The sequence below is a fragment of the Gossypium hirsutum genome, chromosome D06 (assembly GCF_007990345.1).
Source record: "Gossypium hirsutum isolate 1008001.06 chromosome D06, Gossypium_hirsutum_v2.1, whole genome shotgun sequence".
In the NCBI taxonomy this organism is placed as follows: domain Eukaryota; kingdom Viridiplantae; phylum Streptophyta; class Magnoliopsida; order Malvales; family Malvaceae; genus Gossypium; species Gossypium hirsutum.
This window is the reverse complement of record NC_053442.1, coordinates 2,638,825-2,656,791: the sequence shown is the minus strand read 5'-3', so window position 1 is coordinate 2,656,791 and position 17,967 is coordinate 2,638,825. Positions and strand designations below refer to the sequence as shown.

At 30.8% G+C, this 17,967-nt stretch overlaps 2 protein-coding genes across 3 annotated transcripts; one reads left to right on the top strand and one right to left on the bottom strand.

Annotated features, from left to right (window-relative positions):
* Window positions 1-5,073: 5,073 nt before the first annotated feature.
* LOC107938322 (probable xyloglucan glycosyltransferase 12) lies at window positions 5,074-8,361 on the top strand. The gene is made up of 5 exons (XM_016871428.2): window positions 5,074-6,356; window positions 6,465-6,773; window positions 6,870-7,160; window positions 7,246-7,359; window positions 7,444-8,361. Exons 1-5 carry the CDS (start codon window positions 5,613-5,615, stop codon window positions 8,062-8,064), a joined length of 2,079 nt encoding a protein of 692 aa, XP_016726917.1. The 5' UTR covers window positions 5,074-5,612; the 3' UTR covers window positions 8,065-8,361.
* Window positions 8,362-12,088: 3,727 nt separating this feature from the next.
* Window positions 12,089-15,490, bottom strand: LOC107938323 (transcription factor bHLH74). 2 transcript variants are annotated; one of them, XM_016871429.2, is made up of 9 exons: window positions 15,054-15,488; window positions 13,892-14,672; window positions 13,582-13,815; window positions 13,430-13,495; window positions 13,272-13,340; window positions 12,938-13,009; window positions 12,707-12,853; window positions 12,535-12,616; window positions 12,089-12,447 (listed from the first exon to the last, which is right to left on the bottom strand). In XM_016871429.2, the coding sequence occupies exons 2-9, from the start codon at window positions 14,438-14,440 to the stop codon at window positions 12,425-12,427; spliced, it is 1,242 nt and encodes a 413-aa protein (XP_016726918.1). In that variant the 5' UTR covers window positions 14,441-14,672; window positions 15,054-15,488; the 3' UTR covers window positions 12,089-12,424. The 2 variants fall into 2 exon arrangements, with proteins under 2 accessions (XP_016726918.1, XP_016726920.1); XM_016871431.2 differs by lacking the exon at window positions 12,535-12,616 and having other exon boundaries at window positions 15,054-15,490.
* Window positions 15,491-17,967: the final 2,477 nt, after the last annotated feature.

Genomic DNA, 17,967 nt, shown 5'->3' with positions numbered 1-17,967 from the left:
ATTTAATCAATCATATCCATTTAAATTAGGTATTTATTCTATATAATGGTGATTAATTAATTATGTTTATGATCAATGCTCTTTACTCTCAACTAACCCTCATGATTTATGATTATATAATACAAATGCTAGAGTCCAACATGTTTTGCAATCTTTTTTTTTTATTTCTTAAACTATAATATTAATATTAATCTATAGTACAATGTTTAATTCATTGGAACATAATTACATGGACAGTTGTCATCCATGACCTTCCTTGATTATTTTCTCAATTTTTATTTTTTTTTTAATTTTGATTTCCTTTTTCTTAGGCATAATGACTTATTTATTCTTTTAATTTTATAAAAAACATTTTATACCTCAATTTAATTTATTTTCTATTTTATTTTAATATTTGAATTTATATTTTTTTTATAAATCACTCCAAAATAATCGAAAAACCTTAACAACAGTTGACTTTGCGGATATAGAGTAATCAACTAACTTTTAATATTTCTTTACTTAAAAAAATTATAATATTTTTATATTTTTGCAAAACTTTTAAATAATTTTAATAACTTCCTTTATTTTGGGGTTTTCTTTAAATTTAATTAATTGGTGATTCGGTATTCTCGTGACAATCCACGTGTATGTCCACATAAGTAAATTCATGTTTATTAACTTTTTCATTTATTTTTTGATAATTTGATAAAATGCAAAATAAAAATTAAAAGAGGCAGAAAATTAACCGAATAAGCTAAAATAATGGTGGGAGCTAAACAAGTCATTATATATTTTCTTTATTTTCTTATAAAACATTTTAGAAGATAATTGGCTGTCAAAATATGTTAACAATCTCTGTGCTTTAATAAAGTTTTTAATTAAATATTAAAAGCATACCAAGCAAGGGTCAATCAGATCTGATAATGTGTTGGGTCACTCACTTGGGTCCGTCTAAAACGTGGGAGCGTTTGGGTAAAAGTATAGATCCGAAAAGTGAGATTGGATAAAAAATAAAGCTCGTTTGTTGTCATTTTGATTTATTTTTTTTGCTATCATTTTGCTATTATATTGCTAGGATTTTGTTATTATTGTTTGGATATTGTAAAACTCTTATTTTGTTATTAATTTTGCTACTATTTTAGATGCATTTGCTTGCTAAGTTGCAACTATCTTAGTGTTATTTAAATAGAAATTTTTTTTATTCATTTTTATTTTGATGGGAAACATTTATTTTAATGTTTTTAGTGTATTTGATGTATCATATTTTTTAAATTTATTTTTATATAAAAAAAATTAATACAGGCGAATCACGCTTGAGTTTAGCATTTTTTATCTAGGCCAGATTTGGATAAAATTTTAGATCCATTTTCTGGCTCAGGCGCCTAGAAAACGGGCCTAAAATCTTACGTTAACTTGGCCTGAACCTAGCTTGACCCGACCCATAATCAGGTCTAGAGTGAACTCAAAAAATTGTTTTAAGAGGAGCTAGAGAAGAGTTACAATTTTTTTAAGAAATCAAACTACAATTTTACCATTGTACACTAACATATAATTTCATAAAATTTTAAAAACTAAATAAAAATCTACCAATTTTTTAGGGTTAAAATCACTATCTACTCCCCTATACCTTTGCTTCTGATACCAAGTAGAACAGCATGACATGTTGTATGTTAATGGATGAAAATTTTGATAGAAAATATTAAAAATAAATTTAAAATTCGATTTAATTAATTTAAAATTTATTTTTTAAATCAAATTGAGTTTTGTTCACTCTTACGTTTCAGTGTATTCGAACTTATATCATCTTATATTAATAACAATATTTATTCCAATTAAATTAAGATTAAATAATGTAATTTTAAACTTTATGCGAATGCAATGTTTGATGGTTCAATAAAATCTTAATGGAGTCAAAATTAATATTTATATATTTTTAAAAAATGATAATATTTATTTTTTAAAATATATATATACACATGTTCATATAAAAATATGTATTTAATATTAAAGAATAAATAAAAATTCGTTGAAACTGAAGTCACAGTATGCATGGTCAGCAGTCAGCACCGTCACTCATCAGTGTCACGTGTCTTCTTCTCTCATCACGGTCTTACTCACACGTGTCACAAGTTCAACGGCTCAGTATGAATCCAACCCAGCAAACATAAATTATTCCAAAAATTCCCTTTCTACCACGCCGATTAACATTAAATTTCCAATTTCACCCCTATCCTTATGGTTCGGACCGGACCGCTGACCGAATCCCCACAAGACTCTCGTGAGTTTTTTAAATAAATAAAAATTGAAAATTTTGAAATGTGTTACGTATTTAAAATATAAATTTATATTTTAAAAATACAATAAATAGTTAAATGAATTATATAAAATTAATTATTAATAATAAAAAAATTAAATTATGAGTAAAATAAGATTTAAACACGTAAATAAAACAGAAGTGATTTTATTTTCACTTTCTGGCGTATATGTGAGATGGTAGAACTGTAAAACTAAATCTGATATAAACTTAAAACATTAAACTAAGATCTATCATGTCAAATCATCAAGAACAAAACTAGATGCAGAAGCGTACTTGAATTTATTAGTTTCTTGAAATATACGAATTTTGAGGTTTTGATATTCTCAATTAGCACACAAGTAATATAGAGGAAATGACTATCTCTTTTCTAAAGTAGAGATATTATAAAAGTTAACTTATGCAGCTCTAATTTCTAACCAGTCCATCATCAATCAAAAATGAGTTACTAGAGTATTTACGCATATTTGACCCATACTTTATTTAATAATTAAAGTCCAATAAACCTTAACCAAATTAACTCATTTTTAATTTGGACTATCATAATAACATGTAATGTCAATATTTTTCAACATGAGATTTATCAATATAAATGTATCACCAGATCTAATATGAATCATTCTTGAAAAGCTTTATCATGATAAATTATAGTTATGGTGATAGATTCAAGGTGATGAGGAGAAGGATACGCTACATGAGACTTAGCCTTTTGTACACTATTGATGTGATGGGTCTTTTGGAGGCTTTTGGCAATCTGTTTTTGACTAATCAATACTCATCGTCAAGTTGATTTGATGATTTCGAGGTTAGGATATAAATTTCAACAATTTATTTTAGATTACTTCATAGGTATGACATTTGTGCATTAATTTATAGTAAATTATTTATTATTTATACTATATGTCATGTTTTTATATTACTGTTGTTCATTATTCCTATTAATAATAACGTAATTTATTAATTAAAATATTTTATCAATAAAACTGTCGGTGGCTTATTAAACGTTAGGATCGAGTATTTTGACTATCTATACCTAATGTTGTATAAAAGGGTGGCTACATGACACATGTCACTGCTCTCTTTTGTCATTTTTTTGTAATGGTTAAATTTCAATTTTGATCCATCTATTAGGATTACATTTGAGATTTGATCTTTATATTTTATTTTTATCTACTTTTTTGATGACATTAGTCATTCCAAATAATTATCATCCTCAACTAGTTCAATCAAAATGCCGACAAGAATTTTTCTTAAAAGCACTTTTTAACATTAAAAAAAATATTATCTTAATATGATAAGTTAAAATGTGTACTTTTAATCATAATGTTGCCTCGACATTTTAATTGAAATATTTACTAATGATATTAAATCCAATTTGTGTGAACTTAAAAGTACAATAACCAAATTATGCCGACTTAAAAAATATTTGTTTTAACGACTAAAATGAAAACGATTTACACGTTAGGTGGCTAATATGAAAATGTAAAATGATATGAATATAATCTGACGTATACAATCAGCCATCATTAGAGATTTAATGCTTGAATGATTTCTGAATAACCAAAATTGATTAAGGTGCGAATTATAAATTACCCACAATTAATCTAGTTACCCCAACCGTACGGACACTTAGGAATCATTAATTTTCTTTAAAAAACCAAATTAGATTTTTTTTCCTTTTTAGTACCACAATTTTTTTTTTTACAATTTCAGTAACATAATTTGTTTCCTTTTTGTTTTCTTGTTAAATCTCACTTTAAAATAAATTACCCTTTATTAATTTAGGGTTAGGGTTTCTAGATAAGTTGTTTGATTTATTATTACAGTTTAAAAGCATTGGTTGAAAAAAAAGTTTGGAAAGAAAAAAAACGGTCCTTATCGGAAATCTAAAGGTCCTTGTTTCGTGAAATTCTTCATTGTAACTATCAACAATAAATGGTTAAATTATGCTATTAATCCTTGTACTTTTTAAATTTTAAAATTTGAGTCTTTATGAAATAGTAGTTGTTAAATTCATTAAATTGTGTTATTTCTGAAATTTACTGAGACAAACATATTATCATATGTCTAATGCTATGTCAATCTATTATTTTCACATAGTACCCTCTAAAAATCCAGTTAATGAATTAATGATTGTCATTTGCGTCAATATTGGAATTTCAAAATTCGAAAAAAACTACGAACTTAGGATGATACATTTGGAGAAGATATGCTAAATCTACAACAGTACACATAGCGTAGGACTAGTAATTGACTTTAACCAAACAAATTTAAGACTAAATGCTCAAATTGGGGCTTAACCTTTTAGGGGTTGCTCACATAAAGATAAAACCTTTCAAAATAGTCATATAAGAGGCTAAACTTGATAAAAGTACTCAAATAAGGGTCAAACCTTTTCAAAAGTGTTCAAATAAGGGCTTTTCAAATGTCATATATCATGTTTCAAATTATGTTTTGACAGTTTTTCTTTTTCCACACAATATCTGATTCAGATGTTATGTGTTTTATTCTAAACACGTAAACATTTACTTAGCTTTTTCCACAAATTGGGCTAAGTTCTTATTTAATAAAGGTTAGGATCTTATTTAATCATTTTGAAAGATTTAACCTTTACGTGAGCAACTTCTAAATAGTTGAGTTAGGATTAAATTCAAAAATAAAAAAGCATAAGGACTTAAATTAAAAAATTCAAAATGTGCAAGAACTAAAAATATAAAAACTAAATTCATAACTTTTACAAAATATGGAGAAAAATATCAAGTTTAACAAAAGAAAACATGCATTAACAAAATCAGTTGTGTGTTAAATTAATTAAGATTTGGTAAAAAGGAATTGTTTTTGTTTTGTCTTTTTTGAATCCTTTGATTTTGAAAGACAGCACACTGTCGTGTTTTCTGTCTGTCATAAAAAAAAAAGTATGTAAAAATTCGATTTTTTTTTCTCCCAAAACATAATAATTTCAAAAACAATTCATTTTCTTTTACATAATATCAAAATCAAAGACCTGTTGAGCTGTTACCATCTTTTTTTCTTTCCATTTTTTTTTCTTTTTGGGTTTTTAAAGCCATGTCCTTTTTTGCAAGCTGTAATTGAATAGGAAGAGCTTTTTGTGGAACTTCCTTTTTTTTTTTAACTGTGAAAGCTTCATCTTCAAAACCCAGAGTTTAGATTTTTAATATTTGGTGTAAATTTCGATTCGCCATTAAAGGGAAGCTTTGTTTTTCTTCATATTTCAACAATGGTGTTAATTTGTTAGTTCTTTTTTTCTTATTACAGCATTAACGGTTAACCCAAGAGAAAAGCTTCAAACACAACAATGGCGCTGCCGTCGTTTAATTGGTGGGGAAAAGGAAGTCATAAAGGAACTCCGGTCGTCGTCACAATGGAGAACCCAAACTGGTCAATGGTTGAACTTGAAGCTCCATCGGAATCCGATTTTCAAACGTCGACGGTCACGCAAGAGAAAGCGCGTGGCAAAAACGCGAAACAACTCACTTGGGTACTCCTCTTGAAAGCTCACCGTGCCGCCGGTTGTTTAACCTCCGTTGCTTCCACATTGTTCAGTCTCGGTTCAACCATACGTCGCCGAGTCATCTCCGGTCAAACCGACAACAACGACAGCACTCCCTCGACCGAAAACAAAACTGTTAAAACCCGGTTCTATAACTGCATCAAAGCGTTCCTTTGGTTATCCTTGTTATTACTCGGTTTCGAAATCGCCGCGTATTTCAAAGGTTGGCATTTCGGTGCCCCGAAACTCCAATTACAGTACATTTTTACGGCGCCGTTCGGTGTTAGGGATTTGTTCGACGGGTTGTATACTCGTTGGGTTTTGATTCGGGTCGGGTATTTAGCTCCACCTCTTCAATTCCTCGCAAATGTCTGTATCATCCTCTTCATTGTACAAAGCTTGGACCGGCTTGTACTCTGTTTGGGTTGCTTTTGGATCCGGTTCAAGAAAATCAAACCAATCCCTAAACAAGACGCCATTGTTGACCTCGAAGAATATGGTTTCTTCCCAATGGTCCTCGTTCAAATCCCTATGTGCAACGAAAAAGAGGTAATAAAAATTAAAGCCCAGAAAAAACACACACAAAAAGACCCTTTTTTAATCATTTTATGATAAACCCCTGCTTAAATTTTGCTCCTTTTTTTTGTATTTTTGCAGGTTTATCAACAATCAATAGCTGCAGTTTGTAATTTAGATTGGCCAAAATCGAAGATTTTGATACAAGTATTGGATGATTCTGATGAGCCAACAACACAGCTGCTTATTAAAGAAGAAGTACATAAATGGCAACAAGACGGTGCCCGGATTGTATATCGCCACCGTGTGATCAGAGATGGTTATAAAGCTGGTAATCTTAAGTCCGGCATGAGTTATAGTTACGTTAAAGAATACGAATTCGTTGCCATTTTCGACGCTGATTTCCAACCGGCACCCGATTTTTTAAAACGAACCATTCCCCATTTTAAGGTAACTGTTTTCCTTGATGTATCGTGTATGTTTTAGAATTAATTGGCAGTGAAATTAGTTGTGTTTTTTTTTTTGTTGTTGTTGTAATTCTTACAGGATAATGAGGATGTAGGGCTGGTTCAAGCAAGGTGGTCCTTTGTTAATAAAGATGAGAATTTACTAACTAGATTGCAAAATGTTAATTTGTCATTTCACTTTGAGGTAGAACAACAAGTGAATGGTGTTTTCATAAATTTCTTCGGGTTTAATGGTACTGCCGGGGTTTGGAGGATTAAGGCGTTGGAGGAATCCGGTGGTTGGTTGGAAAGAACAACCGTTGAGGACATGGATATCGCGGTCCGTGCTCATCTTCATGGATGGAAATTCGTTTTCCTCAATGATGTCGAGGTATAGCTCAAGTTTAGTTATTGGTAGTTGAATTTAGCTGCCATTCATTTTGTAATGTTTTTCCGGGTTTTGTTAACTGTTTCAGTGTCAATGTGAGCTTCCTGAATCTTATGAAGCTTATAGGAAACAACAACATAGATGGCATTCAGGACCGATGCAGTTGTTTCGTCTTTGTTTGCCGGATATTATTCGTGCTAAGGTGAATGCTTTTTTGAAACACTTTTAAAACCCGTAATTCTTGATCGATTCTTATTGTTCTTGTTATGTATTTCGATCGATGCAGATCAGTATGTGGAAGAAATTCAATATGATCTTTCTGTTCTTTTTGCTTCGAAAGCTGATCCTACCGTTTTATTCGTTCACTCTTTTCTGCATAATTCTCCCCATGACAATGTTCATTCCCGAGGCCGAGCTTCCGGCATGGGTAGTCTGTTATATCCCTGCTACAATGTCGTTCCTAAACATCCTTCCAACCCCGAAATCATTCCCATTCATTGTACCTTACCTTCTTTTCGAGAATACCATGTCGGTGACCAAGTTCAACGCCATGATCTCCGGTCTTTTCCAACTTGGTAGCGCATACGAATGGGTTGTTACGAAGAAATCAGGTCGATCATCCGAGGGTGATCTTGTATCCTTGGTCGAGAAAGAAACAAAACAACAGCGCGAGGAATCCGAACCCAATCTTGACGAAACAAAAACCGATATTCTTCGAGAACAAAAGAGTAGGCAAAAGAAGCATAATAGGATGTATACAAAGGAACTAGCTTTAGCATTCCTTCTATTAACAGCTTCAGCTAGGAGTCTTTTATCAGCACAGGGTATCCATTTTTATTTCTTGCTATTTCAAGGGATATCTTTCCTTCTTGTTGGTCTAGACTTAATTGGTGAGCAGGTTTTATAAGAAGTGTGGTCGATGTAAATACAGGCGGACTCGAACTCGGGTGGTTACCAAATGAAAACTTCGGGCGGAGAGGGTTGGCTGAGAGCAGTGTTCATCGTCTTCTATCCTCGAGATTTCGGTTCTAGGGTCCACCTGATACGAAGGAGAAATTGTGTTTTAACATTGATAGAACGATGGGACTCAATTTGGACATAGGTACACTTGAAAATGGTGATACTCTTTCAGCATGTCTGTGATTCTTTTGTAAGAAAAAATTGTTGTTCAAAAATCAACGAGGAATTCGATTACAGTTCCAAAGCATTGTGCATTGTTTTTATATACACATACACATATACATATATATATGTATTCCTTAACATCCCTTTTGATTTCATGGAAAAATGGTGAACGTAACATAGAGGTAACATAGAGGTACCAAGATAGATGTCTTTTATTTTAAAAAAATTTAATTAATTAATTTTTGTACGTGAAATTAAAGAGTAAATAAATTGTTTTATTAAAATTTGATTTTTATATATCAACAGGTGGTACATAATGTGTTATTGTTTGGTTATTTTGTTAGCCACATTTACCATAAAATTTTTAATAGAAATGATCGATTTACTTTTTGAAGTAATGTATAGGAATTAATTTATTTATTTTTGAGTGAAAAAGATAAAATGTAATCTGACTTTCAATACATGGATTTTCATGATAATTTTTTTTATCTAAAATAAGCTTTAAAAATGAACTTGTTTTCATTTCTCAAAGTACCATTGAGATAGGAAAATGGTAGGTTTAAGATTTTCTTTTTTGAAATTAAGGTGTCACTTACGGTAATAGTTGAGCAAAAATCGAACTCTTAAATGAGATGGTGACACTAAAATACGTAAATTGGGTAGGTGAGAAGCAAATGGGGTCCAACCAGTGTCCTAGTCATTGAACCGTGGGTTCGTAGCCCATACTCAGAGCTGGCTCACCGAATTTATGGTTGGGAAGCAGCTGGACCACACTAGGATATGTAGGATGGGATCCCCCATGGATTGTTGTTTTTCCTTTTTCCATAATATATTTTCCCACCGAGAGTTTTCTCAAGAAAATGACAAAAGAACAAAGAAAATTGAATTGATGTTAATTGAAAGCAAAGGAAAAACAGAACATGTTTCCGAGGATAGATGAGATGAAGGAGTTAGTGCATGAACTATGACTAAAAAGTCAATTGGGGAATGTCTTTTATTTACAGTTTTTACATCCTCAAGGGAGCTTTAAATTCAATGAAACTGAAATCTGAAAAAAAATCTGAAATCCATGGTCCAGTTTCAGCATGCAGCCAACAGCTGCAACAAGTGGCATCAAACACTTGTACGACAAAAATTGTATATAGGTTCATGTCTATACATTAATTTAACAATTTAATTCATATTTTTTAATACTAAAGTGTAGTCCAAATTACTCAAACCGTTAAAATTTTTCGGGTTTTTATCATATATATTCGTTTTATTATCTATATAGATTAACCTTTTTAGAATTTATAATTGTCTTTTTTATTAGTATCATCTTTAAAGTTTAAACCTAAATCTTCCTCTTAAAAGTGCAATACGCCAATACAAATTCCAATTACCAAAAAAATGGATTAAAAGGATTATCTAACACTGTTTGTGATTTGGATTAAGCCACAATTCATGAACCATAATATATACATGAATTACATAGATAAGGAGAGGATGATTTGTTATAATCGTAAAATTCTAATATAAAATTTAATAAATTAGAATATGTTATGTCAGATGATTAAAGAATAAATCAAGAATAAAATTATATGTGGAAGCGTATCTAAATTCATTGATATCTTGAAATCTTAAACTCCTAGAAGCAGCTTCACTTCCACTCACATAGATAGATAGATCCCATCGAAAGTGTTTCCATAAATGTAACACTCTAATATATTTATGTTATGGGTCTATTAAGAGTATAATGCCCGTCCTTCCATTTATCATTACGTATACCTAGCACTTTTCATCCTGGATGATATATTATTTAATATTTTATAGTGCTAGCAGTCACATATTGATAATGTATTTTGTCTCATTGAACTCAAGACTTGAGTCGAGTTTCCATCATGAGTGACTTAAATATCATGGGCTTATATCTCATCCCCAAATTTCCACATAACTATGTTAATTTTCTACACCACACAGCGAAACTTTATATTCATTTGCATCTTAAAAGTTCACAAGACCAACATCCCCACCGTATCTAATTATCTATTCTTTCGCGAAAGAATGCTATAAAATATATCATTTGTATGATTTTCAAATCACAACGATCGCTTGAATTGTACATGATACTAACATGATAGCAGCCAAATGACATGATACTAACATGCTTGAATTGTACATACACTTAGCTAAGAACATATATAGCACATATCTCATATTTCAAACATGCTTACATTAGAAAAAAAAGAAAGTATATACAACCTATATGAATATATCTATAAACAAATTATAAAATAACCTATTAACAATTAATTTATACTAAAATATACCTTATCTACATGGATAAACAAAGTTTGATATAAAATCTTTAAAATTTATTTTTGCTTTGAAAATGACATTTTAATCAGTTCGAATGTAACACCCTTTACCCGTATTCGACACCAGAATAGGATACGAGGCATTACTAGAACACATACACTTGTAAACGTATTTAACCAAGTTACAAAACTTCATCTAAATTAAAACTTTCAAATTATTAACATGCTTTTATAATTCTTCATAATATATCCTCAAAATATTATATTCATAATAAATAGGACCTACGAGACCCGATACATATTCATGTAATTCACAAGTCTCAATAATTCAATGTTTCATTTCCATTTCATACAATTTACAAATTTCTCATGTTCACAATTCAAATCATTAAGCTCAATACTAATACGTATTTACCATTTAACTCAACGTTTATCGATTATACCATTCATTAACACATTTATGAAATTCTTAAGTTTGCAATGAAAATGTTACTTTAGCTTAAATAACAACATCAACTCAACTCATCATCCTGGTATAAATTCACTACTACTTATCCATTTATTATAATTCTTTTGGGCCCATTTATCACTTACCATCCTTAATCAAATTAGGAAACGGTTATGAAAAATTGAGTACTTCACTTCCACTTTGTTATAGTATAACTATGGTTTTACGTATGATCACTTAGCACTTTCCGAAGTCATAGCCTTGCCATGGTCTTACAGGGATCACATTTATCACTTGTCACTTGTCCCTGATCAGATAAGTGTAGCTAAAGCTACCACTCATCACTTGTCACTTATCACTGATCAGATAAGTGTAGCTAAAACAATCACTTATCACTCGTCACTGATCAGATAACAAAGAGTTTTCTAAGATAACAAGTTTCTTTTTTAATTCATGATTTTCTTTTTTAAAATGAATCACACTTTATTTTGATAGCTTCCAAATTATTTTTTAAATTAATTTGGCTTTTAAAATCCTTCATTTTTTTAAAAAGAACATCATTTTCTTGTGCGTCTCAAATTCTAAAGCTAACTCTTGAAACACATCAAACCTTGAACTTAGAGAACTGTTGAAGGCTATAGACCTCGATTGAGAACACTTCAGAGTGCCTAAACAAACAAAACCAAGAAAATTGAAGAATTTGCCCACGATTGAACTCGACCCTATGACTTATGGTATACAGGTCATTTATGGAGCTTAAGTAATAACATTCTTCCCCATAAATGACTTTTATGCCATATGTCATGGAATCGGGTCCAACTATACACAAATTCTTCAATCTTATTGGTTCCCTATTCAAGCATTCCGAATTACTCTGAACTGGTTGAAGACCCCTTTTTTTCATTATTATTGCGAGTTCTGAAATGAGCCTTTCAAGTTTTGGATAAATTTAAAGTCCCATCCATGTCTCTCCTAATCAGATTCAACCATAGCATTATCCAATGGACTAACCAAAAACATGTTTGGTTACCAAGAAAATTTGCAGAGGAAAAATGAACTTGTTTACAAGAAAATTTTCTTAAAACAATTACCCAAGCTTTCAAAAACAACCATCAAACCCCCTACAAAATACCAATTACCAAAACAAAAAAAATTCCAACATCCGATATACATCATCTGTAATTCCGACATTTCATCTTTCCCTTGTCTAAAAATTAGGAAAATAACTTTTAACAGTTAAAAAAAAAAACCCACCTATACACCTGAACAATTTTTTTGTTCTTCAATTCGCTTTTCCCATATAAGTTTAAAATCCGCAGTCAACTTGAAAACATTTCAATGCTTGGTTAGAAGGAATTAAGCCTTTTTTTTTAATATATTTGAACTTCTTCGATCTATCAAAGCCCCGGTTTTAACCGACCTGAAAATGATCCGAACTTGAAATTAAAAAACATGGAAAACCAATATAACAAAAAGTATAACTACAATGCTTGAATGAATGAGATACCAATTGGTCCCAAACTGTCCATGGCTGAACTTGAGTCAAATCCCATTTGAAAAAGATTTTGAAGCTCATTGTCTAGTACAGTCTGTAAGAAAACCGGAATTCGTTTGGATAAAAAATGTTTCGATGAAGAAAAGGCGAGAAAGGAAATGACTTTGATCCTTATATTGATTACCTGAGGTGGAAAGGGAGGGAATTGCGGATTTGTGTTTGGGATGCCCGAGATTGTTCCGGGAAAGATACCGGAGGAGAAAGGGTGAGACAAGTTTATCCCGGGATTGAACCCGACAACTGCTGCATTTCCGCCTCGCGAATGAAGAATCTATTACGGGAGAGAGAGTAAGGATTCATAATCATTATTGATGGTATATATAATTTCTCAATTGTATTCGAAGAATTAACTTACCTCTTTTGATAGAATTCTCTCTAAATCGATGTTCAGCTCCGGGTTGACAGTGGCAAGTTTCATTGACAAAAACTACAAAGAAGAAGAAAGGGAATAAATCATCAAAATATTCGGTCCTAAACATCATACTGCAAAAAACTGCAATACAACATTTCCAAGGGAGGTGCTCGTAGTTAGTTACTGGCCTAAGCCAAGGATTTTACCGAGGAAAGAAAGACAGTCCGATTATTCAAATGAAGCAAATTTCCCTACTATACTTCTAGATTCGAAGTTTTTGTATAGTTCCTTAATTGTATTACTGTAAAACGAAAAAAAACTGGTCGTGGCTTCGTACCTCAACCTGTTGTTGCAGTGACTGGACATAGTTGATTATCTCATCAAGCATTACAGCTTTCCCAGTAATCTAAAACAACAAAACCGAATCAAATAATCTATGATTTGTTATCATTTTAAGTAAAGAGTCTATTATGAAACCCTGATTGGTCTAGTTACCTTATTGCATCCCGGTACAAGTTCTTGAAGCAATTTCATCCTCTCACTTATCTTTTCCCTTCTCACCTACAATCAGAAATATTTCTGGATTCAATATGAAGCTAAAAACACAAAAAAAACATCATACATTCGATATGAAAACAATAAGTCACCCTTTCTGCCAAGCTGTGACTGTTTGTAGCCTGGCCCCTTCGAGCTCTAACATGGATGTAATTTTCTTTAGGAGCTTCTCCGGTTTGAGAACTGTCTTTAGCTTGTTTCACAACTTGTTTACCGCGTGAATTAGCAGTTGCATTTTGTTCGGTTTTCTGTTTCTTGGAATCATGTTCTTTCTGAACATCACAGCTTTCTCCTGAAGGATCCTTTTTCAGCTCTTCATCAGCATTCTAATACAAATAACAAAGTCGATTATAATCATGCTCGAAAATTTCAAAACTATTGCGATTCAATCAAACAATATACCTGGTTTGCTTCATGAACTCGTTTTCGACACTTCCTATTCGGTGAAGCACCAACAACACCCTCCTCTGAAATTTGACGATCATCACGAGATTGCGTACTATTTGTCGAAGCCCTTTCAATGCCACCCTCATGATTCATAGCATAACCCTGGGTACAATGTGGTAAGCTCATCGGACCAACCATTTCCGACAAATTCCCACAACCAAATCCTTGGATCTTCGGAACCAACTCAACAAAACTCGGATCGGATTGATACTGGGAAAAATGGGAAGTCCCACAAATACCCTGATTCTCCATTAGGAGAGGGTAATGAGAATTGGCAAATCCACTATGAGAAACCATTGAAGAACCACCTCCAAGGCTTTCACTTTGATTCAACGAAACGATCGGATCCCAACCGGAACCAAAGAAAGGATCCGATGAATTCGAAGACTTGGTATTATACATCGAACTCAATGCCATTCCATCAACTTTGTCGCACAAAGGGTTGTTAGTATTCATAAGGCTATGGTGTTTAAACCCTAAATCATCATTACCATCACTAGCCATAGCTCTAAGTTCCAACCCTAAAAACACCCCCAAATTCTAAGCTAACCTAGACCTGAACCAAGTTGCTTTGACCAAGGAAAACAAAATATAATGTTGGCGGCTTTATAGAACTAAGAGGATGTTAAAGTAAAAAAGGACCAAATCCAATGCATCAGCCATGGAATCTCACAGGGACTAAATTGTTTACCTCTTCTCTTTCAAAAGTCCCCCCCAAGGATCAAAATCTACTCTTCTGTAAGACAAACAAAAAAAGATTGAATTTTTAAAAAACCAGATCCTAGATAAAGACCAATGCTTTACTAAGATCAAACTAAGGTAAAAACAACCTAAAAAAAATGAGAAAATACAAGAAACCCAGATTCTAAATTTGATGATAATATCATAAATGAATGAACTTTACAAGAACTAGTACAAAGATGATGAGAGCAAAGTAAATCAAGACCCTAAAACACTCTCCAATAACAAAGAAAAGGGAAAAAAACCCCTTTTTTGAGAGACTATTATCAAAGCATCCAATTTTTTTCCCCTAACTTTGAATTATGCAAGAACTGAAATGAGGGGGGCAGAGTCTAAATTCATAGTTCCCCTAAATTGGGTATTTTTTTATGGTTACCTCTAAAAGCATCAAATGTTTGCTAAGCTTAAAATTCCACCTGAGGGAAACCAAATTCACCAACTTGGCACTTGTACCAAACAAAGCATCAAATTCCAACCTTTAATATATATATATATAAAGAGAACCTATAAGGCTAGAGAGAGAGAAAGCATATAAGAGAGACTGTGTGTTTTGATGTAAGAAAGATTAAAGATTGGAACTTTGCTTGTTTTTAAAAGACATACTAACTACTGCACTCAACTGCTCTTTGTTCCTAAATTATTACAGAACCTAAGCTACTTTTTTTGCCTTTGCTAAATTTTTTATCTTTTGATTTATTTATAAGTGTTTTTTTTTCCCTTTTTTCAATATTTAAACAATATTTAACTTAGATGCCATTGGAGATGTTCTTCTCTTCAAGGCCAAGCTAGCTTTGCTTCCTTCTTTGATCATTTTACTTTATTTATTTATTTCCCATTACTGACACATTTTGCCAACTATTCTAAGACAGTCTTCTCTTTGCTGTTACTCACTTGTTTCTCTCTCATTGCCAACTAACCCCCTCTTCATTTCTTTTCATAATTTTTAGTAATATTTTTAAAAAATCACATCAATACAATGTAAAAATACAACACTATGATTGTAGTTGGTATTATTTGTATTACATTAATTAAAAATATTATTTCGCATTATCTTTTTATTTAAACATCTTTTCATTAAAAGTAATAGAAAAAATTAGATTTAAAAAAATTAAGTTTTTTTACTAATAGATTAATTTTGTTTGATTCGTTTAACTATAAAGTAAGATTTAGTTTTTTATTCGACAAAATATAAAACTATTTAAAATTACAATTTACTAATTTTATTATTGAATTATATTAAGAGTGAAAGTTAAGTCTGAAAATATAAAAAAAAAATATAAATAGACAAAATGTTAAGTTTTTAAACACAAAACTCATTTTTATAAATAAATATAATTAAATGTTGCTTGTGAGAATATATAAAAAAATAAAAAAGGGTTAATTTATGATTAATATTTATTATATTATATTTTGATTTAACGAAAATGAACTAAAGTAGTTAAAAATGAGGTAAAGAAATATGCAATATTAAGATTGCTTCAATAAAGTCTCGACTTATATAGAAGTAATAGATAAAATTTTTATCAAACATTCATTTAGCATGAATTTAGATCGTATTACTCCTCTCCCTTATTTCTCTTATTTCGACATTGTATAAAAAAAATCACTCCAATTATGACTTATTTTTTTGACATCTAAATACCACAAGTTTAATTTTTTTCTCATAAAAAAATCAACTCAATCAAAAATATAATAACTCATAATAAAATCTTATACTTGATAACATAATGTAATTTGATCTAAATGGCTCTTAATTATACATGATTTTCCATGGACCATCCCCTTGGCCCTTGCTCATCATTTGATTCACATTGATTATCAATCATCCCCCACAAAACCCCCCCTTTTAACATAATCCAATTTCATATTCATCGACTTCTAAAAAAATCATTTAATTATTCGAAAGTTTTTATTTAAATAATTGGATTGTTAAATTTCTTTTAACAAGTTTAATTAGTGAGCTCTAAGCAAAGATTAACGATCGATTTAGTAGATCAATACCCATCAACAACGTAGAAGAACATGTCTTAGATCTAAGTAAATCTGACTTTCTATGCCAAAGATTAAAACAGAAAATTGTTTAGATTTTAGGTCATAGATTTCCACCATTCAAAAATGTTTCAAAAAAAATCTGAACTATAAAAAAAGAGAACGAGAGTTTTCGATTGGTGTATATGGTGCGAATAGGGAAAATCATATAATAACAATTTTAACAACCCAGTGACTCAAACAAAAATTTTCGAAATGACCATTTTATAAATTTTTTGAAATTAAGTAACTAAAATATAAAATTACTAACAATTCGATGACCTTGGGTGGAATTTACCCATTCTGAATTTGTGATTGATGGGGATTGAATGGAGGTGATGAAGTCAGCAATATGACAGGTGTGTAGTGATTGGACAAGTCATAGAAAGAAGACAGTAAACCTAGAAGCATAATATGATTTTCCCATAACACAACCTTTTTATTAAATAATAGATTAAATTGAATTGAATCAAGAAGAAGAGGTGCAGCAGAAAATCAATCTTTTCTTTTTGAGGAACATAAGGAATAATGGAATCTAATCATGAAATAAAATTTACCTTGTAAGTTGTCTGTGGTAAGGGTTTTCCAGCTGGTGGGGTGCCCTTATTCACAAAAAAGCCACCCTAAAACTCTTGGTCAAATCCTATTATTTTTTGGTCAACTTAAACTCTTGGCTGTTATCTTGCTGGATTTATTTCATATTTCATATTATTTATTTTATTGGCGAAATCAACGGCTTACTTAGCTTAGATTCTGTTAAATTTGAGTTAGTTGTGAACAGTGATAGCAAAGAGGTTGGATCCGTGTTTCTTCAGATGATATTGTTGAAAAGAATAATCATAAACCTTAAATATATATATTGTATAATAAATATTAAAGATAATTTTTTTATTTATATATGTTCAAATCTGTTTTGCTTTAAATTAATCATAGATAGGACTAGATCATTAGTAAATATTTAATATATATATATGTTTAGATTCTACTTTTGTTTTGGTGTGAGAATTATTTTCAATTTTCATACATCTTGAAATATTAAAAATTATATTTTAAAAATATTTTTATTATTTAATTTGAATTCGGGTCAAACTAAATCGAGCAAAGTCCTCATAGTATTGCCATGAACTTCAATCTCGATTTCGAAATGTTTTTTTTTAATCCTAGCCCCAACTCATTTTGAAAACTTACATATAATGTTTTATATTATAATGATTTTACAAAACAAAACAAAAATGTATGTTATAAAATATTAATAGAAAGAT

What these genes read in the sequence shown, in the direction of transcription:
- LOC107938323 (XM_016871429.2), bottom strand. Translation starts at nt 14,440, where the DNA reads ATGGCTAGTGATGGTAATGATGATTTAGGGTTTAAACACCATAGCCTT. An exon ending in GTCACAGCTTGGCAGAAAGG is followed by an intron (nt 13,496 to 13,581) that starts GTGACTTATTGT and finishes TTCTGATTGTAG; the next exon opens with GTGAGAAGGGAAAAGATAAG. An exon ending in TTGTACCGGGATGCAATAAG is followed by an intron (nt 13,341 to 13,429) that starts GTAACTAGACCA and finishes TTGTTGTTTTAG; the next exon opens with ATTACTGGGAAAGCTGTAAT.
- LOC107938322 (XM_016871428.2), top strand. Translation starts at nt 5,613, where the DNA reads ATGGCGCTGCCGTCGTTTAATTGGTGGGGAAAAGGAAGTCATAAAGGA. An exon ending in CTATGTGCAACGAAAAAGAG is followed by an intron (nt 6,357 to 6,464) that starts GTAATAAAAATT and finishes GTATTTTTGCAG; the next exon opens with GTTTATCAACAATCAATAGC. An exon ending in TTTTCCTCAATGATGTCGAG is followed by an intron (nt 7,161 to 7,245) that starts GTATAGCTCAAG and finishes TAACTGTTTCAG; the next exon opens with TGTCAATGTGAGCTTCCTGA.